Genomic DNA, 24,601 nt, shown 5'->3' on the forward strand with positions numbered 1-24,601 from the left:
TCAATGCGTAGGTCAAGAGGCATGGAATTCCAGAGGGAAGGGCCTGCGAGGGAGAGGGCCCTGTTCGTGGTGGAGATGAGTCTGGAGGATTTTGTGGAGGGAGGGATAAGGGTTCCACGGAGGGAGGAGCGGGTGGGTCTTGTGGAGGTTTGATGTAGGTAGCAGGGAGTCCCAGTAGGAGTGCGTTACAGTAATCAATTTTTGAGAAGATTATAGATTGGAGTACTGTACGGAAGTCCGAGAAGTAGAGGAGGGGTTTGAGTTTTTTGAGGGTTTGTAATTTAAAGTAGCAGCTGCTAAGGATGGATTTGATAAATGGTTTGAAGGTGAGTTGGTTGTCAAGTATGACACCTAGATTTCTTGTATCAGAGAGAAAGTTAGAGGGTTGGAGGGTGGAGGGGGAGGGTGTGGAGGCATGTCTGGAGGAGATGAGGAGTAGTTCAGTTTTGTGCGGGTTGAGGGCTAGGTGCATGTCAGTGAGGAGTTGGTTTATGGAAGCGAGAATAGTGTTCCATTTTTGGAGAGCAGTGAGAGCAGAATTAGTAAAAGGAATGAGGATCTGCACATCATCTGCGTAGATGAAGTGTGTAATCCCAAGGTTGGAGAGGAGGTTTGTAAGGGGGAGCATGTAGATGTTAAACAAGGTGGAAGAGAGGGAGGAACCTTGGGGGACGCCACAGTTGAGATTAATAGGGGGGGAGGTGAAGTTGTCGGTGAGGACTGTGTAGGTACGGTTTTGGAGGAAGGATTTTACCCAGGAGGAGTATTAAATACTCCTCCTGGGTATTAAATACTGAAGAAGTTCTTGAGAATACTGAAGAAGTTCTTGAGAAAAAGATTGAAGTATTATCTGAAAAGAAAGAAGAAACCCAAATCATACAGGAATTCCAGATCAGTAACCAAAGGAAAAAGCTCATTGTGCTGGATGAATCTGTCCTCAAAGGCACTAATCTTTGTGGATAACAAAACTCAAGTAAAGTCACAAAAGGAGTCCAGGAACAGCAGTAACCTGAACGAGGAAAGCTGGAAAGCTATGTGTACAAATGCTCGTAGTTTGGGCAATAAAATCCCAGATATGCAAGCCCTAATGGTAGAGGCGGACTTGGACATTGTTGCTGTCATGGAGACGTTGTTCACGGAATCTCATGATTGGGATACAGCAATACTGGGCTATAACTTGTTAAGGAAGGACAGAGAGGATAGGAAAGGGGGAGGAATGGCTCTTTATATTAGAAACAATATCCAAGCCTCTGAGCGGCAAGGAAGATGGGGCAATGAAGAAGCACTATGGGCCAATCTAAAAAAAGATGGGACATCCATTTTTATTGGAGTGGTTTACAGGCCTCCAAACCAAAAGGAAGAGTTTGACAGAGATCTGGTTGAAGACAACCAAAAGATGGGGAAAAAAGGGAGAAGTGGTGATTGTTGGAGACTTTAATTTGCTGGATGTAGACTGGAGAATCCCATCTGCAGAATCTAACGATAGTAGAGAAATAGTGGATGCTCTGCAAGGAGCTTTGTTCAAACAAATGGTGATGGAACCCACAAGAGAGGGAGCTATACTCGATTTAGTGCTCACTAATGGAGGTAATGTCTCTGATGTCCAGGTGGACGCCCACCTCAGCACCAGTGATCATCAAACGGTATGGTTTAATATCACAAAAAGGATACAGAAAAGAAGCGCACGGACCCGAGTTTTGCAATTCAAAAACACGGACTTTGATGAAATGGGGAAGTACCTGGAGGAAGAACTAGTAGGCTGGGAGAACGAGAGATGTGGAACAGTGGACCAAACTAAAAGGAGCAATTACCAAGGCAACCAATCTATATGTTTAGAAAAGTAAAGAAAAGCAAAAGAAAAATGAAACCTATCTGGTTCTCCAAGGAGGTGGCTGACAAAATAAAAGCTAAAAGAACAGTGTTCAAGAAATATAAAGGATCCCAAAGGGAGGAACACAAAGAAGAATATCTGGTAGAACTGAGGGAGACAAAGAAAGTAATCAAGACGGCAAAAAGCAAGCGGAAGAAAGGATTGCCAAAGAGGTAAAGAGAGGTGACAAACATTTTTCAGATACATCAGTGAAAGGAGAAAAGTTCAAAGTGGTATAGTGAAATTGAAAGGTGAAAAGGATCAACGTGTGGAGAAAGATGAAGAAATGGCAGAAATATTAAATGAATACTTCAATTCTGTGTTCACTAAAGAAGACCCTGGAGAAGGACTGTCACTAGTTAACAAGAAACAAGGGGAATGGAGTAGATTCAACTCCATTTACAGTAGAGAATGTATGGGAAGAGCTGGGGAAACTGAAAGTGGACAAAGCCATGGGGCCTGATGAGGTTCATTCCAGGATACTGAAGGAGCTCAGAGATGTGCTGGCGGGTCCACTGTGTGACCTGTTCAATAGATTCCTAGAAATGGGAGTGGTGCCGAGTGATTGGAGAAGAGCGGTGCTTCACAAGAGTGGAAACAGAGAAGAGGCTGGTAACTACAGACCGGTTAGCCTCACCTTGGTGGTGGGAAAAGTAATGGAGTCGCTGTTAAAAGAAGGAATAGTGAACTATCTACAGTCTGAAGAATTGCTGGACCAGAGGCAGCATGGATTCTCCAGGGGAAGATCCTGTCAGACAAATCTGATAGACTTTTTTGACTGGGTAACCAAGGAATTGGATCAAGGAAGAGCACTCTGTCATCTACTTGGACTTCAGCATAGCTTTTGATACGGTTCCGCACAGGAGACTGGTGAATAAAATAAGAAGCTTAGGGGTGATGCCAAGGTGGTGGCCTGGATTGCAAACTGGTTGACGGACAAAAGACAATGTGTGATGGTAAATGGAACTTACTCTGAAGAGAAAGCGGTGTTGAGCGGAGTGCCGCAAGGGTCTGTGTTGGGACCAGTCCTGTTCAATATCTTTGTGAGCGACATTGCGGACGAGATAGAAGGTAAGGTTTGTCTTTTTGCAGATGACACTAAGATCTGCAACAGAGTGGACACGCCGAAGGAGTGGAGAGAATGAGACTGGATTTAAGGAAACTGGAAGAGTGGTCGAAGATATGGCAGCTGAGATTCAATGCCAAGAAGTGCAGAGTAATGCAAATGGGGTGTGGAAATCCGAAAGAACTGTATTCAATGGGGGGAGAAGGGCTGATGTGCACAGGGCAAGAGAGAGACCTTGGGGTGATAGTGTCTAATGATCTGAAGTCGGCAAAACAATGTGACAAGGTGATAGCTAAAGCCAGAAGAATGCTGGGCTGCATAGAGAGAGGAATATCGAGTAACAAAAGTGATGTGATTATCCCCTTGTACAGGTCCTTGGTGAGGCCTCACCTGGAGTACTGTGTTCAGTTCTGGAGACCGTATCTCCGAAGGGACAGAGACAGGATGGAGGCGGTCCAGAGAAGGGCGACCAAAAAGGTGACTGGTCTTCATCAAATGACTTATGCGGAGAGATTGAAGAATCTCTAAATATGTACACCCTGGAGGAAAGGAGGAGCAGGGGTGATATGATACGGACTTTCAGATACTTGAAAGGTTTTAATGATCCAAAGACGACAAACCTTTTCCGTTGCAAAAAATCAACAGAACCAGAGGTCACGATTTAAAACTCCAGGGAGGAAGACTCAACCAATGTCAGGAAGTATTTCTTCACGGAGAGGGTGGTGGATGCCTGGAACACCCTTCCGGAGGAAGTGGTGAAGACCAAAACTGTGAAGGATTTCAAAGGGGCATGGGATAAATACTGTGGATCCATAAAGTCTAGAAGAAGTGAATGAAGAGAAGAGGCATGGGGGTGGCTTGCGGGAATGACGACTACTACCTGGAGATGAATATCCTTATTCAATAAACACACACGGTTAATGCGACTCCATCATTGCTCTATGCTTCAAGGCAAGAGGAAATGTGGAAAAAAGGATTTGCATCCACATAAAAGCAGGGGAGTAGCTTGCTTGTTACTGCGGTTACTACCCCAAACCAAAAATGCCTGATACTTCTCTTTCAATGCATATCCAGCATAGCTCTATGCTTCAACAGCAGGGGGAATGAAGAAAAGATGTTTTATATTCAGACATCTACCAACAAGGACTGAATTACATAGTCTGGGTAAAACAAAAAAGCATGGGTGTAGCTTGCTTGTTACGGTGGTTACCACCCCAAATCAAGCCTGATACTTCACTTATAATACATATCCAGCGCAGCTAACTGCTCAACGACAGGGGGAATGAAGAAAAGAGGATTTATATTCAAACAACCAACAAGGACTGAATTGCACAGGCTGGGTAAACAAGCGTGGGAGTAGCTTGCTTATTACGGCGGTTACTACCCCAAACCAATTAGCTGGATACTTTACTTAGATTCAGCTCCAGCACTGCTATCTACGATGGCGGGGATGGAAGGGAAATAGAACCAAAAAAAAATTATTTAAAGGGACAAGAGTAACAGAAAAGTATGAAAAAAAAAAAGTGTGAAAGCTTGCTGGGCAGACTGGGTGGACCGTTTGGTCTTCTTCTGCTGTCAATTCTATATTTCATTTCTATATATGAGAATGGATGATGCAAAAAAGTTCAGACAGTCATTGAAAGAGCACCTTCTCCAGCGTGCATACAACATACTCTAGAGTGCTGCCAGCAGAAGAAATACCTTTACAGATGTGAGGATTCTGTTATATACTTTGGGTGATTGATTATTCATTTTATTTACATGAGATTGTCTATTTCTGTTTCTGTGAAACATATGCAATTCGTGTGTTATTGTATTTGTCGTTTTTATTATGTATGTTAACGTTGTAAATCGCCTAGGCCTTCCTGTGGTAGGAGATTAATAAATTTTAATAAATGAAAAAAAAAAAATAAAAAAAAGAGAAGAATAGAAGCCCATCCGGGGGCAGTGGTGCTGGTGGCTCCAGAATGGCCATGAAGGCCGTGAATTGTGGATCTCCTCAACCTTGCAGTGGACTGCCCATTCTGTTTGGGTCATCTTCCGAATTTCCTGAGGCAAGGTCCAGTATTTTTCGACCAGGTGGATTGCTTTTGTCTAGCGGCTTGGCTTATGAAAGGTGACAATTGAGAAATAAGGGTTATCTAGATACGGTGATTTCCGCTCTTTTGCGGATTCGCAAAACTTCAACCTCTTACGTATGTCCAAGTCTGGAAAGTTTTTGACTCTTGGTGTAGTAGGTCAAAAGTTTCCCCTAGGCGAGCCTCGATAGTCCACATTCTAGCCTTCTTGCAAGAAGGTTTGGCGAAGGGGCTAACTTTCCGTTCTCTAAGAGTTCAAGTGGCGGCGTTAAGCTGTTTGTGAGGAAAGGGGGAAGGAGTGTCCATAGCGGCTCATCCTGATGTGGTGCGTTTCCTTAGAGGTGCTAAGCACTTGAATCCGCCGTCCGTTGGGCTGCTTGTCCATCCTGGAGTTTGAATTTGGTAGTTCTAACATTGTGTAAACCTCCTTCTAAACTGCTCAAGTGCCTTATTCTGAAGGACCTTACGCTCAAAACTGTGTGTTTGGTGGCTATCTTTTCGGCTTGGAGAGTTTCTGAGATTCAGACTCTTGTCGCAAACCATTTTTTAGATTTTCTGATTCTGGTGTTTCTCTCAGAACAGTGCCATCCTTTCTTCCTAAGGTTGTATCTGCTTTTCAAGTGAACCAGTCCATTGAGTTGCCTGTGTTTCCAGATTTGGATCAGAATTCTCCGCATGCACATGAATTGAAGAAGTTGGATGTCAGGCGGGCACTTCTGTGTTACTTTGACGTCACTAACGAATTTCGTCTGTCGGATCATCTTTTTGTCTTGTGGAGCGGCTCTAAGAAAGGGCATAAAGCTTCCGCTATTGCTTCGGCATACATATGTCACGGGCGAGCGGTTCCAGACAGTCTTAAGGCTCATTTGCTTCGGTCTCAGGCTGCGTCCTGGGCAGAAAGTCAGTTTGTGTCCCCCAGGAGATCTGTAGGGCAGTGACTTGGAAATCTTTGCATTCTTTTCCTCTGCATTACCGCTTGGATGTTAGGGCTCCTGATTCAGCGAGTTTTGGAAGCAGTGTGCTTCGAGCGGGGCTTTCTAGGTCCCACCCCATGTAAGGCAGCTTGGGTACATCCCAGCAGTCTTGGCTGATCCGGGTACATATAAGGAAAGGAAAATTGGTTCTTACCTGCTAATTTTCGTTGCTGTAGTACCACAGATCAGCCCAGACACCGCCCAGATTTGGATCCACTCGAGATTTTTTATTTACTGTCATGCTATATAGCAGGATGAAGATTTCACAAGTGCTCTTATTTTGTACATAGTTGATTCTCATAGGTTTGGTTTGACCATTTAAATTTGGATTCCTGTTCCCAGTTCGATTTCCTTTTTCTGCTTTGATATGGTTTATACTGAAGGGGGCTGCAGGTGGCGCACAATACTTACAAGGGGTGCCCTTCAAGTTTTTCTCTGTCTCCATCTGCTGGAAGGGAGGCATAACCCAGCAGTCTGGGCTGATCTGTGGTACTACAGGAACAAAAATTTGCAGGTAAGAACCAATTTTCTTTTAATGGAGGAAATTCACAAAATTGCTATGAAAGGAGAGAGGCATTATTGCTAAGGGATTTCAGTTTGCTGGCTGTTGATTGAGACAATCCTGTCTGCGGTGTCTTCTAGAAGCAGGGAGATCCTGGATTCTCTACAGGCAAAACTGTTCTGTCAACTGGTAATGGAACCCACACGTGAAGGGACGATACTGGACCTGGTGCTTACTACGTGGACAGTATTTCTGATATTGTAGTTGATGATCATCTGGGATCCAGTGATCACTGGTTAGTGTGTGGTTCAGTATTAGAGTTCAAGAGATGAAGGTTCATTCAAAAGTAGGGTTCCTAAATTTCAAGAACTCTGACTTTGTTAAAATGACGGGAGTACCTAAAGAGTCATTAGCTAGATGGGAAAATCTAAGGGAAGTAAAGGGCAGTGGACAAAACTGAAAAGAGATATAAGCCAACCAACCTTTTTTGATGGAAAGAGTTAAAAAGAGGGCGCTATAGTTTTATAAAGTTAGTGTAAAGTAAGGAAAAAAAGGTTAATGTTGATAAACTGCAAGAGATCACAGAAAGAGGAAGACTATCTGGATAACTAGAAAAGCTGGGATGCACAGATGCAAATGGATGAAAAAAATAGCAAATGTACTGGGGGATAGACTTTTTTTTTAAGATGTTAGTGATAGCAGGAAGTACAAAAGTGGCATTGTGAGACTCTGAGATGAAGCAGAAAATATGTAGAGGCTGATGAGCATAAAGCGAAATTGCTTAACAAATTTCAGTTTGATTTTGAGCCATGAGCAGTACTACATAAAACAAACACAAATAGGATTAGAAGTGAAGAAAACCTCAGTTGATTTTCAGAAAAGTATGTTCATGAGGGGCTAACTAAACAAAGTAGCTGGAGCGATGGGGCCAGATGGGGTACATTAGAGGGTACTAAGTGAACTTAAGAGTAGTTCTGGCAGTTTCTTTTTAGTTCTTCTCTAGAGTCAGGACTGGTGACAGATGTCGTTCCTATTTATAAATGTTGCTGGGAATTAAGGCTGGTTACTTTGACCTCTGAGCAAATTAATGAAACTCCTTCTAAAACAGAGGATAGTGCGGTTTCTGGAATCCAATGGTTTGCATGATCTGAGGCAGTATGGTTTTAGTAGAAGTAAATCTTGTCAGATGAATCTGATCAATTTCTTTGATTGGTGAGCAGAGAATTGGATTAGGTGAGAGCGCTAGATGTAGTATGCTTGGATTTCAGTAAGGTCTTTGACACAATTCCACATAGGCAACTCATAAATAAATTGAGCACCCTTGGATGGCACCTAGAGTGAATTGAATGACTGTCTCCTTCCACTCAGCTAGTTTCTAACTCAAAGGTAGGAGGTAAATGAAGTTCATTCCAAGGAGCGGGAAGTTACTTGTAGTATACCACAGGGCTTGTCCCTGAGACTAGTTCTTTTCAACATTTTTGTGAACAACATTGTGGAAGGGATTATCAGGAAAGGTTTGTCTTTTTGCTGATACCAAAATCTGCAACAGGGTAGACAACCAGGAATGTGTGGGAAAAATGAAGAGGGATCTAGCGAAGTACAAGGAATTGTCTAAGCCAGTGATTCCTAAACCTGTCCTGGAGGATACCCATCCAGATAGGTTTTCAGAATATCCACAACTGAATATGCATGAGATCAAATTTGCATGCAGTAATCAAGGCCTGTCAAAATAAGTGCCTCAAACAGTCCAGAAATGTTAAGGATCTGAAAGTGGACAAAGCCACCTTAACATGCACAGCTTAAAGAGAGAAATTCTACCAATGTTCTGAAAATGTAACTTCATTGATTGATTGCTATCCATGATGACTTCTAATGTCCTAGGCTGCTGCTGCCGCCTGATAGGGATAATGTAATCGACACAGGCAAACATTGCAGGGGCATCAGATGAAAAATTTAGTGTAATAGCATGGTTGTTTCAGTTTTATCAATATTTAACATTAATTTGTTCTGAGAAAGCCATCTCTTCACAGCAGTTAAACAAAGGTTCCTGTTCATACCCCAGATCTGTCTAGATGCCTGAATTTTGCCTCCCTACCAGCAGATGGAGACAGAAGAAAAACTTTACTGACAATGCTACTTCACCTAGAGTGCCACTTACAGTCCCTCAGAATTTCCCTGATAGAGGTGTAAAACTGCACTCTGGAGTTTAAAAAAATAAAAAAAAAACATGGGGGCTTAGAAAACAGGTGGTCCAGTTCCCTTGTTATCCCAGATAGCTCTTTCTCACCAGTAGTGACCTTAGCAGTGCTCCAGCAAGGGAAATAATTCTGGCAGTTTCTTGTTTCTGTAATTAAAGTTTGAAGAACAAAGAGTAGTGTGGTTATTGGGGGCTCAGCTAAAAGAGATCAGGGCAATGGCTGCCTCTGCCAGAATCGGGGATCTCCGCTTAGGCAGGGGGCTCTGATAAGCAAGTACTCATCGGATTGTGGAGGCTGTCAGCGTGCAGCAGGCAGCACATGTGGCTCGAGAGGCAATAGCACTAGCTAACAATCACAGCAAGTACTGCTGCTCATGTGGTGTACAGTGTTAGTCCTGAGGGAATTCTGCACTTCTGTGGAGCACAGAATTTGCACAGAATTCCCTCCCCCTGTGCAGAACTGCCAAATTCTGCACAGAAAATAGCAGAGGAGACCCTGGCATGACGCGAATGGAGCGTGTCCCGCGGGATGTGCGCCGTTCGTGGCAAAGATGAAGGCCCAGGTGCGCCATTCGCGGCACTCGGGGGCCTTCCATCTTTTCCGCGAGCGGAGCACACTCCATTCAGGGCATACCGGTGAGAGAATGAATATGTGAGAGAGGGGAAGGGGTGTGAGAGAGCATGGGAGGTAAGGGAAGGTGGGGGGGATGCTGGTGAGAGAGAATGTGTGTGGGGGAGGGGTGTGAGAGAGCATGGTTCGTAAGGAGGGGTGGGGGGATGCTTAAGTGTGGGTTTCAGACAGAGGGAGGCTATATGAGGGGGAGGGGTGTGGGGGAGGGTGAGAGTGCATGGGAGGTAAGAGAGCGGGGGGGATGCTTGAGTGTGAGTTTCAGAGAGAGGGAGTCTATATGAGGAGATTGTGAAGGAGTGTGTATGTGTGTGAGAGATTGGGATCTTGTGTGTATGAAAAAGGGATCGTGTGTATGTGAGAGTGCTAGTCTGTGTGAAGGGATTGTGTATGTGTGAGACAGCCTGTGTGAAGGGGTGCATGAGAGAAAGATATAGCCTGGGTGACGATGTATGTGTGAAAGAGAAAGGGAGCTTGTGTGGCTGTGTATGCAAGAGAGAGGGCCCTGTAGAGGGGATGTGTGTGTGTGTGTGTGTGTGAGAGAGTGAGGGAGCATGTATGAGGGTGTGTGTATGTGTATTAGAGAGAGGGAGGGACAGAGGGAAGCCTGTGTGAGGGGCAGTACTGAGAACGGGGTCAAACTCTGGGACTGGCAATAGAATGGAAGGGATTGAGCCTAGAGGTGGAGGGGAGAGATACTGGCAGGTGGAAGAGTTGGGGCCTGAGAGGGCAAAGTGGCCAGGGGAGTAGGGAGAGCGAGTGGAAGGGACAATCTTACAGTAAATTTCCAGGGAAATTCTGCTCAAAATATTTAAAATTCTGCATCTCTAAGTAATAACTTTTTCCTGTATTTATTTAAAGACTGTCAAGTCAATTGTGTTATTTTGACCAATATAAAGTTTGCATAGAATTCCCCCAGGAGTACAGTGTATGACTGACTGTGGCAGGGCTGTGTCTTCTGCTTTACTGGGGGAGAGGGCAGCTCAAAGGGGACTGTCTCAGCTCCGTTGGACAAGAGGATGACTCAGTCGGCAGGAGCAGGCACAGGGGCCACGCAAGTGAGCACAGAAATGGTGGCCATTTTGAGTTTGCTGCAGCAGCCAGAGATACCTCGGGAAATGAAGAGGATTCCCCTAGTGCATTATCCCTGGCTGTGCAAAGTCCCATGGAGTCCTCAGAGGATGCTCTCCAGTGGAAGAGTTCTGAGGATCTGCAGGCATTTTCATCGGGGTTTGTTCTACTGCTCCATAGGGCCTTTTTAGCCAGGAAGGCAGCCCGAGAAAAGTGTCCTCATCTTCAAAATTGCCCATGACTGCAAAAGGAGCAAAAGGTGGACATGAGGCAGGGGACCTCGAGTTTTCTGCACATACTTGGTCTAACAGAGTAGCATGACTGGTCCAGGGAGGACTCCGAGGGAGAGGTTGACCCAGCAGAAGCAATTCTATATGGAGTTACCACAAGACTTGTCAGATCCGGATGAAGTTCCAGTGGCAGAGGGGGACAACCCTATGGTTGTCTGCCTGTTCAGAAAGTAGAAATTGTGGCTAGCACATGTGCTGAAGGAGCTGGGCATTAAGATGCCGCAAGAGGAGTCTGATCATGAAGGCGTGGATCCCATCGTAGATGGATTGCGAGGTCCGGCAAAGGCTTTTCCCTTCCCTAAGTCAGTGAAAAAGTTTGTGGTCAGGGAGTGGGATACTCCAAAGATAAGTCTAAAGGTAGGGAGAGTGATGGTGAAATTGTATCCCTTACCGAAGGATGCCCTGTAATCTTTTAATGCTTCCAAGAGTGTATGCATTGGTCTCTGCAATGACCAAGACCACCATTCCAGTGGCAGGATCCACTGTATTGAAAGACTAGCAGGACCGAAAATTAGAGATTCAGTTTAAGAGGACTTTTGAATATCTGGACAGCAGTGTGCAGCAGCAGCTTTATGCAAAGAGCATGTTTGCACTGGGTGCATCCCTTACAGGCGAAGGATACAAATTCCTCAGTCTCCGCGAAGCAGGCTGAGCACTTGGAAGCAGCAGTGGCCTATGTGGCAATGCAGTGTATGATTTAATTAGGACATCCTAGGTGGTTTTGGACAGAATACTCCTGTGGTTGAGGACTTGGTCAACGGATGCTTTGCTTCAAGGACAAGCTTTTGTTTGAGGACCTGGAACAGCTGATGAAACACTTAGGAAAGTCTAGGGGGCATAGGTTGCCTGAATATAAGCCAAAGGGTGAGGAGGAAAGGACCTTCTCTTTTTGTTCCCGCTTTAGGGACAGCAGGAGATATCGTCCGAATAGAGGCTTTTCTATAGCGCAGCGGCAAGGCTTGGGTAGGGTGCAGTCCTTTCAAGGGGGACACACTAGAATTTGCTTGGCCACTTCAAGAAGCATATGTGATTTCTCCTTGCACGTCCCTTGGCTCGCAGTATGGTGGACCACTTATGGCACCTGAGGCCATAGTATTGGTTCCCCAGGAGGAGCAGGGAAGAGCCAGGTATTCCATATACTTCGTGGTTCCCAAAAGGAAGGAATTTTCCAGCCAATTTTGGATTTAAAGAAGGTTAATGCGGCCCTATGGGTCTACAGTTTTGAATGGAAATTCTTCACTTAGTAATGACTGCGGTCAGCATAAAAGAAATCCTGGCATCCTTGGATCAAACAGAGGTGCGTACCTGCAGATGCCTATTCATCTGAAGTACCAGAAGTTCCTAAGATTTGTGATTTTAGGAAAGCATATTCAGTGTCAGGCCCTTCCATTTGGGCTAGCAATGGCATCACATATGTTCACCAAGTTCATGATGGTGGTGGTGGCAGCTTTACAGAAGGAGGGAGTCCTGATGCATCCATATTTGGACGACTGGCTTATTCGGGCCAAGTTGGAAGCCCTATGTCAGCAATTGGTGCAGTGGGTCATGGAGAGGTTGCGTTCTCTGGGCAGGATGGTGAACCTGACAAAGAGCAATTTTGTAGTATCCCAGTCCTTGGAGTGTCTGGGGGCTGGTTTCAACACCAGGATTGGAAAGGTATTTCTCACAAACGGGGTTGCAAAACTGCAGAATCAGGGTCGCCGTTTGTTACTGCTCACGGTGCCCAGGGTTTGGGATTATTTGCAAGTCTTGGGTTCAATGGCATCTACAGTGGATCTAGGTCCCTGGATATTTTCTCATAATCAGACCTTTCAAAGGGCACTCCTATTATGATGGAACCCATTATCAGAGGAATTTCAGATTGTTACCTCTCAGAGGGGAGGCCAGGTCCGGTCTTTCATGATGGCTCTCTCAACCAATCTGGAGTGAGGAGTGGAGCTGGAAGTCCCGGAGTGGGTGGGGTAACCACCAATGCCAGCCTGAGGGGTTGGGGAGCAGTCTGTCAGGGACAAACTGCTCAAGGCAGATGGTCGATCAAGGAAGCATCATGGTCTATCAATTGGTTAGAGACTAGAGTGGTTCAGTTAGCATTACTGTCTTTTCGGCCATGGTTGCATTGAAAGCTGTGTGCATTCTGTCGGACAATGCAACGACAGTGGCTTGCATCAACCATCAAGGAGGAACCAAGAGTTGGATGGTTGTTCAGGAAGTGCAGGAGCTGTTTTGCTGGGCGGAACAACATCTGACAGCATCTTACATAGCCAGGGTGAAGAATGTTCAGACGGACTTTCTCACTTGGCAGGGGTTAGACCCCGGAGAGTGGGAGCTAGTAGAGGAGGCGATGTTCCTCTTTCAGACCAGGTGGGCATACCTCACATGGATTTGATGGTGTCGAGGCAGAATGCCAAGGTATCCTGCTTTTTCAGTCGCAGGAGGGATCATGGAGTGGAAAGAATTGATGCACTAGTTTTACCGTGTCCTGCAGGGATCCTTCTGTGTATATTTCCCCCGTGGCCCCTGATGGGACGAGTGATATGAAGAATAGAAAATCATCCGGGCGAGGTGATTCTCATGGCTCTGCAATGGCCACAGAGACCATGCTTTGCAGATCTAGTAAATATGGCGGTGGATGGGCCATTGAAGTTCGGACATCTGCAAAGTTTGCCTCGTCCGGGTCCAATATTTTTGGATCAGGCGGATCACTTTCGTTTTGCGGCCTGGCTTTAAACAGGCATTGTTAGAGATGGAAGGGTTATTCCAAAAAAGTCATTGCCACCCTGTTGCAAGCTAGACTACCGTCCACATCCTTGGCCTACATTAGGATATGGAGAGTATTCGAAACGTGCCTTGAGCAGGGCGTGCAAGTGACTCAAGCATTAGTTTCACATATTTTGACATTTTTTTTGCAGAGAGGTCTGGGGAAGGGACTGGCTCTTAATTCCCCTTTGAGTACAGGTGGCAGCCTTAGGCCGTCTTCAGGGTAAAGTGCAGGGAATGTCCCTGGCTTCTCATCCAGAAATGATTTGTTTTCTTCGTGGGATGAAGCATTTGTATCCTCCAGTGAAGATAATGTTTCCTTCATGGAACCTTAATCTGGTCCTCTGGGTACTATGTGGAGCTCTGTTTGAACCAATGAAGAGGGCATCTCTAAAGGATCTAACCATGAAGGTTGTCTCTTTTGTGGTGATTTGTTCAGCCAGAAAGATTGCAGAACTTCAGGTGTTATCATGTTATATTTTTTTTTTCTGCAGATTTCAGAGGAAGACGTGTCATTGCACACAGTGCCTTACTTCCTGTCTTAGATGGTGGAGCTTCCCGTGTTTTCAAACTGGAATGCGTCTACGCCGCATGCGAAGGAACTTCATTTGTTGGATGTGTGTAAGGCCTTGTTGAGGTATCTCAAGGTGACCAACAGTTTTCGGAAATCATATCACCTCTTCGTACTTTGGCATGGCTCAAAGAAGGGGAGTAAGGCTTCCAAAGTGACTATTGCACAATGGCTAAAAGATGCAATTTTGCTGTGGTTGGCCAGTGCCCGAGGGGCAGAAGGCTCTCTCAACTTGGGCACAGGCTATCTCCTGTGCCAAGTGTCAGTTTCCCTGCAGGAGATCGGTCGGATGGCTACTTGGACGACATTCCACACTTTTACCAGACATCACTGGCTGGATGTACGGGCACCAAAGTCAGCTGGTTTTGGAGAAATGTACTGCGAGTGGGGCTGTCTAGTTCCTGCTCAGTTTAGAGGTGCTTGGGTACATCCCAGGCATCTGGACTGATCTGGGGTATGAACAGGATAGGACAATTGGTTCTTACCTGCTAATTTTCTTTCCTGGAATACCACAGATCAGTCCAGAGCCCTGCCCAATTTGGAAGCCTGCTCTCATATTTAATATGTATATGGCAGCAGTATGCAGTTTGTATATAGTGCAGAGTTCATTGTTGGTTGGAAAGTTCTATCATTCATATTAGACAGAAGAGCTTCATTTTCAAGAACATAAAAAGTTGCCATACTGGGTCAGACTAAGGGCCCATCAAGCCCAATATCCTGTGTCCAACAGTGGCCAATCCAAGTCACAAGTACCCAAACATTAATTAGATCCCAAGCTTACTGATTAATAGCAGTTTATAGACTTCTCCTCTAGGAACTTATCCACACCTTTTTTTTTTTTTTTTTTTTTTTTTAACCCAGTTACATTAACTGCCAAAACCACATCCTCTGGCTCCTCCTTCCTCATGCTCGAATCAAGAAGGGGGTTGAAATTTTGTATTGGTTATCTTGGCTTCGATATAGTTCATACTTGAGGGACTGTAGGTGGCACTCTAGGTTAAGTAGCAGTGTCAGTGAAGCTTTTCTTCTCTGTCTTTTACCTTCTGTTCTGGTAGGGGAGGCAAAACAGACATCTGGACTGATCTGTGGTATTACAGGAACAAAAGTCAGGTAAGAACCAATTTTCCTGTAATGAGTCCAGATGTGTTGGGTCATGATGAATGGAATGAAGACATAGAACTGGATGTCATTGGCATAAATCCTATAATTTACATCAAGACATGCCAGTACTTTACATAAAGAAGTGAAATAAATATTGAATAGTGTTGCTGAAAAAGCTGTTCCTTGTGGTACCCTGGTTGTCACAGCAGCCCAGACACTGCACTCTGAATACGGACTTGTTGAAAACGCCCCATTAGACAAGAAGAGAACCAATCAAGCACAATACCAGCTATTTCTAGGGACTGCAGGCGTGATGAGAGGATTTTATGATCATGTGTACATGTCCAAGGGGACCATAATATAGCTGGCTCTTTTGTAAAATCCTCTTAGAAAAGTGTCAGTACTGGAAGTAAGCAAGGTTTCAGTGTTAAATCGCTTTCTAAATACAAACTGGAACTGGTCAGTGAGAGCATTATCCTCCAGGAAGTCATGCAGTTGGTCTAATACAGCATTTTCTGTTAGCTTCGATAAAAATGGTAAGGAAGATATGGGGTGATAGTTGGTGAATAGAAAAGGATCAGTGTTGGCCTTTTTAAGGGTTGGTTTTATGGAGGTAACACATCAGATGACAGATATTGATATCATCAGTTAAAGGTTTAGTAATAACATCCGTACTTAATTTCAGTAAGGCTGTTGAACCAGGGGTTCAAAGAGTACAAGGTATATATCTTTACAATTATCTGAGAGCTTGTATTTTCTGTAACTACTTAGTGTGAATGTTACCGGGAAGAATTATTGGTATTCTATAATATGTGCATACATGATACAGGTTATAAAATAATGGGATAGATCTGCACGTGTCCACTCAAAATGCTTATTACTTTCATAGGCTAGACAATGTTTTTCTTAAGGTTTGATAACATATTGGAGTGAATTATATTATTTGGGATTGAGCCTTTCAGGAGCTACATTTTTTTTTTTCTTGGCCCAAACACTACCTTTTTTTTTTTCTTATCTTTAAAAGGCATCACAGCCTACTGAGACTAAAGGTTTTTTTTCTCCAGGACCCAACTGGCTGCTATTACTGAATATAAACAAAGTTCTTTGCTTATTTGCAGATGAAAGAACGGGCAATACAAACACTTGGTTCCTTTGCAGTGGGAGATGGGGACTTTCCCCATCAGAAAATCCTGCTACAAGGACTTATGGATTCTGTGGAGGTGAGACCAAAGCGATCACCAGAAATATACTTATTTGTTGTGTGTGCACTGGTTATACTGATATATTTGAAGGTTGCTATGATGTCTGCTCTCCCCCAGGCTATACAAGGTTAGATCCTTAAGTCACATGTCACAGGGCTGATGATGAATAGTCTGCACCATTTTGGCTTTCCTCTCATGGATGACCTGTTCTGGAAGCATTGACTGTCCTCAGGAAAGGAGCTGCTTGCTTAAAAAAAAATAACAAAAATTAAATTCCATCACTACACTGTCAAACCATTAGAATACTTATGTATTTAAAAACAAATGCCAATTCATGGATGTCACCTTTCCAAAGACACATAATTAGATTGCATTTTTAAAGCTAATGCAATAGGATTTAAGATATAGATATTGATATCAGAAATTGCTACATTATTGTGTGAATTAAAATATTCTTTTAATTGCATAAACAATTTTAGAGAGACTTTGAAAAATATTTTGCGCTCTGGGATAAGTGATAAGTCTCTAGACTCTAGGCTCATAGTTTTGAGCCAAGATATCTTTAGCCCTATTGAGTGACTGATACCCCTTAATATTTCTAAAAATACTTTTATATACACAAAATTTATTATATAAAAAATAATTAATAATTATAAATGTATAAAATTTGCAGAATATTTCATTCCTTTAATTCTCACACTATAATAGAAAGAAGTGGAAATAATCAGCCTTTTTCTTTGTATCCTACCACCAGGGCATAAACATAACATAAAAGCCATGCTGGTTCAGATCAAAGGTCCATCATGCCTAGCATCCTTTCTCCAACATGGCCAATCCAGGTCGCAAGGGCCTGGCAGATTCCATAAAGTAGATCTAATTCCTGTTACTCCCAGGGATAAATGATGGCTTTCCCAGAGTTCACCTGACTAATGGTTCATGGACTTTTCCTTCAGGAACTTTTAAACCTTTTAAACCCAGCTGTGCTAGCTGCCTTGACTGCACCCTCCAGCAATAAATGGTCATGCCAAGATGCGTTTGCTGAATCTAACGGATACAGATTCCCGACATGCTAGTAAAATACCTCATTTTGGTCACATATACAGAACACTCACAGACCTTCATGAAATAGATTTCCTAGTCATAGATGGGTTCAGGGCCAGTGGGTTATGCACCTCTACCAGCATATGGAGACTAAGCAAACTGACCTCACAGTATATATGCTCCTGCAGTGACATCAGCCTGCCAGTATTTTCTGTCTCCAGCAGATGGTGGATGTGCGTTTCCCTATTGGGGATTGCAATCTTTCTTTGGGCGTAGTCCTCAGCCCTATCCAATCCTGTCAGGTCAGATCCTCAGGTAATGGTCTCCTTCTTCGGTTACTACGTTTAAGCACCAAAGTACACCTCTGTTAGCTGCGGGTATTCTCTGTACATACCCAGATCAGTTCAGACTCCTGGGTTTTGCCTCCCTGCCAGCAGATGGAGACAGAGAAAGTTTCACTGGCACTGTACATAACCCAGTGTGCCACCTGCAATCCCTCAGTATTTCTCTCTCCAGCAGATGGTAGATGGTGTAAATCCTGCAGTCTGGAGAAAGATGAAAATAAAAAGACTAAAAGATGGATTGTGAGGTCCTGGTGGGGCCATCTCCCCTGGTTTGAGGCAGACTAGCAGGGGATTGGTGACCCTTCTAATATCTCGGTCCAGAGGTCCGTGGGGTGGACATCTGGTGATCCAGATCCTTCATCCCCCTACGAGGCAGGGGTGGAACCTACCGGCAGTTCTGCACTGCAAGCCCAATATAGCAGGGACGTATCCCTTTTATACGGTTTATCCTGGGTTGGGTTGCTAAAGTTTGGCAAAAGGACATTTTATATAGCCAGTGATCTGGCTCTTTTCTGGTCTGCAATGTGGCCTGCGCTCCTGGAACCTGAACCTCTGCACCAAAAGAAAGTATTGGTTTCTATGTACCTTTATTTGTTCTCCGAGAGTTTAAAAAAAAAACAAAACATGGAACTAGATAGAGGAATCTGTGCAGCACCGAGGTTCCAGGAGGGGGAAGCGAGCTCAGCAATGGGGTTTTTCAGCAGCTTCTCTGCCAGCAGAGGAGATCAGGTGTTGGCTTCGTGGTACTGAGGGACTGTTCCCCTGCTTGCTGTTGAGGTGCTGGTGGTGCTGCTGGTGTGGGGAGGAACAGCGTGTGTGTGTGCAGCAAAAGCGCTCTGGGGGGGGGGTCTCCATCAAACATGACCACACTGATTTGAACAAGGCTCACAGGTGACTGGCTTTTCCTGTCAGTGAAGAAACCGTGGCCATTTTCAGTTCCCTAGCAGCTTCGGTGGGAGAGGCAGGAGAATCCTCTCCTTCCCTGTACGTACCCGGATCAGTACAGACTGCTGGGTTTTGCCTCCCTTCCAGCAGATGGAGACAGAGAAAAACTTGTAGAGCACCCCCTCTTAACCTGGTGAGCTACCTGCATCTCCTCAGTATTTCTCTGTCTCCAGCAGATGGAGGTGATGCAAAACCTGCGATCTGCACTTTTTTTTTTTTTTTTTTTATTGAGGTGTAGACAATCTCCTTAAAAAAAAAAAAAAAAAAAAAAAGTAAAGATTGCAAAAAAAAAAATAAGATCGCAGATCAAGCGGTGCAGCAGGAGCAACCTCCCAGGAGGTCGGCAGGTCTCAGTGGACCTTCCCTGCTGGTTGAAGGTATTCAGGAGTTGGGGTTGGTGATCCTGCGTGGCTTCTCGATGGTAAGGCACCGGGGGTGATTACCGGTAGTCTGTTCCCTCCCCCCTCAGTCCCAGTTGGATAGAAAAAAATAAAATAAAATTTTGCCACCTTATGGTTTCAGGTTGCTTCTCGTTTTTTTTTTTTTTTTTGTAAAAAAAAAAAAAAAAAAAAGACAGCGGGGGAGCGGTCTGATCTGGGCAACACATTGCACAGCACTTTACTGCGGGAGTGCTCTGGCTGCAGGGCACACGTTTCGGCTTCAGCCGCGGTACACACGCCTCTTTATTCCTTCCTCACCCCCCCCCCCCCCTCGGGCCCTCTAATGCCACGTCCATCTCGCTGTACTGCCTGCGGGGAGTCCGATTCACGGCTCTCCCATTCAGGCCTTTGTATTTGGGACCTTCCCAGTGGAGAGGGCACCTTGGGTATGCTGCCTAGGTCTCACAAAAGGCAGGCTAGTTGTGACATTCAGGCTGAACCGTTCCCGCTGAGTGTGGGAACGGTGGCCATTTTGGAAACCTTTGCCGATTCACAGGCAAGGGTGTTGGGGGAAGGGGAGCTCCCTCCCGATCTTTCTCCAGTCCCCGGCAGCCCAAAGAATCCGCAGGAGCGGGCTCTGGCGAGCACGATCCCCTGCCGACCGGGGGGGGGGGGGGGGGGTCCTGAGGCTTTTTCGCTAGACTTTGTGCTATTAATGCACAAAGCATTTCTGGCCACCTAGGCACATCAGAAGGGAGCTTCCATGCAGGGGTAACCTGAGGGGACCCCAAGTAAGGTTCCTAGGAGTCAGGAGTCCCAGGAATCTCTACGCATCAAAAAGCTTCGTAGCTCTTCCCTTCCTGGCAAAGGAACCCCCGGTACCGACGTCGCGGGAGCTGGTCACTCGGATTCTTTTACAGCTCCTCTGCCCCTCCCTGGGAGGACCCGGATGAGGACCTCAGCAAGGTGTCTCCTTTGGAAGGCGATGATCCCTAAAGTGTATCATAAGGAGGAATTGGACCTGCTTATTCCATGAGTCTTGGCAGAGCTTGAGTTGGACCTTCCTCATGAAGTCCTTTCCCAGGATTCAGTTGACCCGGTCCTTGCTGGATTACGGGGTCCATCCAGGACTTTTCCTCTTCATCCCATGCTCCAACAGTTAATGACACGGGAGTGGGATGTTCCGGAATCAGGCCTCCAGAGTGGGTTGAGCGATGGAGAAGTTGTACCCTTTGCCTGAAGAGATCTTGGAACTCCTGAGGTTTCCCAAGGTGGACGCTTCTGTGTTGGCATTCACAAAGAGGACAATGGTTCCGGTGGCTGGAGTGGTGGCCCTGAAGGATCTCCAGGATAGAAAGCTCAAATCTCCTGAAAGGGATTTTTGAGGTTTCCGCCCTGGGTATTCGGGTAGCCATTTGCAGTAGTTTTATGCTCCGGGCGAGCCTACGATGGGTTCAACAGTTAACTTCCCAAGAGCTCCCGCCTCACGAATCCGTCCAGGCAGAGCGCCTGGAGGTGGCAGTTGCATATGGGGCGGATGCCTTATATGACCTCATGCGGACTTCTTCCAGAACCATGGCATTGGCAGTCTCAGCCAGGAGACTTCTCTGGTTATGCAACTGATCTGCTGATGTCTCTTCTAAGGCCCAGTTGAGCTCTTTGCCTTTCAAGGGAAATTTTCTCATTGGAGAGGATTTGGAGCAGTTGATCAAGTCGCTGGGCGAAAATAAGGTTCACAGGCTTCCGGAGGACAGGCCTAGACCCTCCAGGGGTCTTTCTCAGGACCGTTCCATCCTTTTTACTGAAGGTGGTTCGTCTTTCCATTTGAATCAGTCTGTGGAGCTTCCTGCTTTGTCTCACATTGATTCGGAGGCGCCGCATTCTAGGGAGTTAAAGCGTATAGATGTCAGGAGGGTTCTCCTGCGCTATTTGGAAATCACAAATTCTTTCCGGGTTTCAGATCATTTGTTCGTCTTGTGGAATGGAGCTAAAAAAGGGCAACAAATGTCCAATGCGACTATTGCCCGACGGTTGAAAGAAGCTATCTCATCTGATTACATTTGTCGTGGCCGGCCTGTACCTGAGGAGTTGAAAGCGCACTCATTATGCTCTCAGGCTGCTTCATGGGCTGAGTGTCAGTTGGTGTTGCCACAGCAGATTTGTAGGGTGGTGACCTGGAAGACGCTGCACACTTTTTTTTGCTAGTCACTACCATTTGGACGTCCAAGCTCCAGACTGTCAGCTTTCAAGCGGGACCCTCAACGTCCCACCCTGTATAGGGAAGCTTTGGTACATCCCAGCAATCTGGCTGATTCCGGGTACATACAGGGAAAAGAAAATTGGTCCTTATCTGCTAATTTTCATTCCTGTAGTACCACGGATCAGTCCAGACACCCTCCCTTTAAGGAGTTTATTTAGAGAGTCCGCTCTGATGTTTATTTGCTAAAGAAACCAAAAGAAGGCTACATGCTTGTTCTGTTTTATTAACCAGTTCGACAGTTCTCGGGTTTACTTTTTGCTTGATCTGCAATTTCCTGCAATTGTCTGCAATTTTCTGCTTTGATACTGTTTATACTGAGGGGGTGCTCTGCAAGTTTTTCTCTGTCGCCATCTGCTGGAAGGGAGGCAAAACCCAGCAGTCTGGACTGATCAGTGGTACTATAGGAATGAAAATTAGCAGGTAAGGACCAATTTTCCTTTACTATTGCCAGCGGTTCCCTGTCCTGCAGAGGTACAGAGGCACTAGCATTGAGGAGGAATCTCTGGTTCTGGTAGATGTCTTATGCCGGTTTTAATTTGCTTATGTGCAAAGCATGTTTAGCGAGATGTTGGCTCTTAGCCCCAGTCTCCATGTATTCTCAGCCAGTCAAAAGACCTGAGCTGCTGAGAAGCTCTTCAGGCCGATGATTTTCAGGGCCGGATGTTAATGGATCTGGGCCTAAACGTGCTAAAGGTGCAGGCAGGCTTTACTTAGCCATATGGTAGGCCACTGAAGTGGTTCGTTTCTCGTGTGCAGAGGCATATGCTTGCATTCTCACTGCACGACTGTTGCATGTGCTGGAACCTGGGCGCTTAAGACCATGGTCTAGATTTGTGTAGGTATATCTGTGAACTAGACTTGAGCGCGTGTTTGTGCAGGTACTTGAGTGCGTAAGGCCACGACCTAAACTGGAGCTCGTATTTTCGTGGGTATTTGTGCGCATAAGACTGCAACCTAAACTTGAGCAAGTATTTACGCAGCTACTCGTGCGCATATGACCATGGCCTTTACAAGCGCGTATTTGTGTATGTGCTTGTGCACGTGTATGACCACAACATAGTCTTGAGCATGTATTTGTGTGCATCCTGGAGGGTTGTGTGTTATGCCCAGGTGACATTAGTGTGCACACAGAAGGCCAACTAGAGCCAAAGTTCAGGAGAGCTAGGTGCCGGGGACAAACAGTTCCAAGCGCCTTGCTATCTATGAGGCTTGCTGTCTGATAGCAATTCAGTCCTCACTCTCTTCGTTTGTCAGCGCTGTTTAGATGCTCAAAGCAATTTGACTACTACAGCTTTTGTCCTTGTTGGGACATCCCCTCTGCCTATGCTGTCTCTGGAGGAGGAGTGGATTGGGAGGCGAGGCAATGGTCAGTTCTTCTTCCTTGTTACTGAGGGCAGAAGATTCCCTGAGAGAAGTTGGAGATAGCAAGGTTAGGCCTATGGACTCTGGTATAGATCCATCCATCTCCTCCTGGGTGGAATGTTTCCAGGGTCTGCAGACCTTTCTGTAGGGGTGCCAATAGAAGGCGAAGCAACCTACTATGTAAGGATCATGTGCTCTGGCCTCCCATTTGTCAGTCATGTTGGGCAAATGCCACAGAGAGGCTGACCCTGGTAATGTTCAAGGGGGTGTGGATCATGAGACATCAGATGATTCCGATGGGAAATTCTTTCTCACTTCTAGAAGAGGGAGAAATTGCATAAGATTGAGAGCTGCTTTGGACTCTGCTCAGATTTTTTCTTTTTTTCACAGAGATGTCTTGCTGAGTTTGTTGGTTCAGACCCTGAACACGCTTAGTATGGCCGGAGGTCAATTTTAAATTAAGCATCCTGTTTCTTTCCCCCCGTATCCAATTCAAGAGATATTGGATATAAAGAAGGTAAATGCAGCTCTCAAGGTTCCCCATTTCCACATGAAAACTCTGAGGTCCGTCATAGTGGCGATATGCAAGGGAGAGTTCTTGCCTTGATAGAGGCATATCTGTACATAGCCATCAGGCCAGAGCACCAGAGATTCCTGAGGCACATGGTCCTAAGGGAACATTTTCGGTTTCGAGCCCTTCCCTTTGGCTGGCGACTGCTCTATGTACCTTCACCAAGGTGGTAGTGTGGGGGCAGCTGCTTTGCAAAAGGAGGGTGTGTTGGTGTATTTGTATCTGGATGACTAGCTTATTTGTGCAAAATCAAATGACCACTGTTGACAATCAGTACAAAAGGTATCGATGCCCTTGAAGTCTCTAAGATGGGTGGTGAACCTAGAAATGAGCCATTTAATCCTCTTACAAACTCTGGAGTTATCTGGGAGCTCAGCTTGGCACACTGGCAGAGAGAGTGTTTCTCAAGGAGAGAGATTGCTGAAATTGCAGAGTCAAATTAGGCTTCTGCTAGAGCTTTTGGTGCCCAGGGTTCTGGGACTATTTACAGGTCTGGGTTCTATGGCATCGACATTGGAATTAATGCATTGGGCGTTTGCACATATGTGACCTCTGCAGGGGGCTCTTCTCCCATTGGAATCCGTTATCAAAAGACTTTCATCTTCCTCTTCCATTAGAGGGGGAAGCCAGGGAGAGTCTTTTGTGGTGCTTACTTGCACCAATCTCGAGTGAGGTGTGGAATTGGAGATTCCGAATTAGATAACAATCACCAATGCAAGCCTCTCTGGATGGAGGGCAGTATGGCAAAATCAGTTGGCGCAGGACCAGTGGTCAAAACAGGAGGCGTCATGGCTTATCAATCAGTTAGACGAGAGCGGTGCATTTCATGTTGCTTGCCAGTATGGATCCTTTTAGACAATGTGACAAAGGTGGACTACAGCAACTGTTAAGGCAGAGCAAAGAATCAGGCAGCGAATCGAGAGGCCTGGGAGTTGATTATCTGGGCAGAACAGCACTTGGAGCGGCTGGCAGTGTCTCACATCGCTGGCATAAACAACGTTCAGGCAGATTTTATCAGTCTGAGAAAGTTAGACTCCAGGGAATGGGAGCTGTTGGAATCAGCGATGTTTGTTTCATTCACAGAAGATGGGGATATTCCAGCCAAAGAGAATACCAAGGGGCTGTGGTTTTATAGCCCCTGAGCAGAACCCAGTACAAAGGAATCAGAGCTCTGGTGTTGCCATTGACTCGAGAGATTCTTCTTTGTCTTCTCTTCTGTGGCCTCTGGTGGACAAGGGCAATATGATCCTGGTAGCTGCAGAGTGGCCACATAGTCCATGCTTCCCAGATCTGATCAACATGACCATAGACTGGCCCCTGAGTTTCGACATTAGTAGACTGTTTTCCACCAGGGCCCAATATTTTTGGGTCAGGCAACTCACTTCTGTCTC

At 45.6% G+C, this 24,601-nt stretch overlaps 1 protein-coding gene across 4 annotated transcripts in view; it reads left to right on the forward strand.

The window, feature by feature from the left end:
• Window positions 1-24,601, forward strand: part of ECPAS (Ecm29 proteasome adaptor and scaffold) — a 338,465-nt gene that overhangs the window by 193,446 nt on the left and 120,418 nt on the right. For all 4 annotated transcript variants that reach the window (XM_029614666.1, XM_029614656.1, XM_029614672.1 and 1 more), the window contains exon 23: window positions 16,224-16,325. In XM_029614666.1, coding sequence (XP_029470526.1) covers window positions 16,224-16,325 — 102 coding nt within the window. The remainder of the gene's footprint in view (window positions 1-16,223; window positions 16,326-24,601) is intronic.

The sequence above is a fragment of the Rhinatrema bivittatum genome, chromosome 1 (genome assembly GCF_901001135.1).
Source record: "Rhinatrema bivittatum chromosome 1, aRhiBiv1.1, whole genome shotgun sequence".
In the NCBI taxonomy this organism is placed as follows: Eukaryota; Metazoa; Chordata; class Amphibia; order Gymnophiona; family Rhinatrematidae; genus Rhinatrema; species Rhinatrema bivittatum.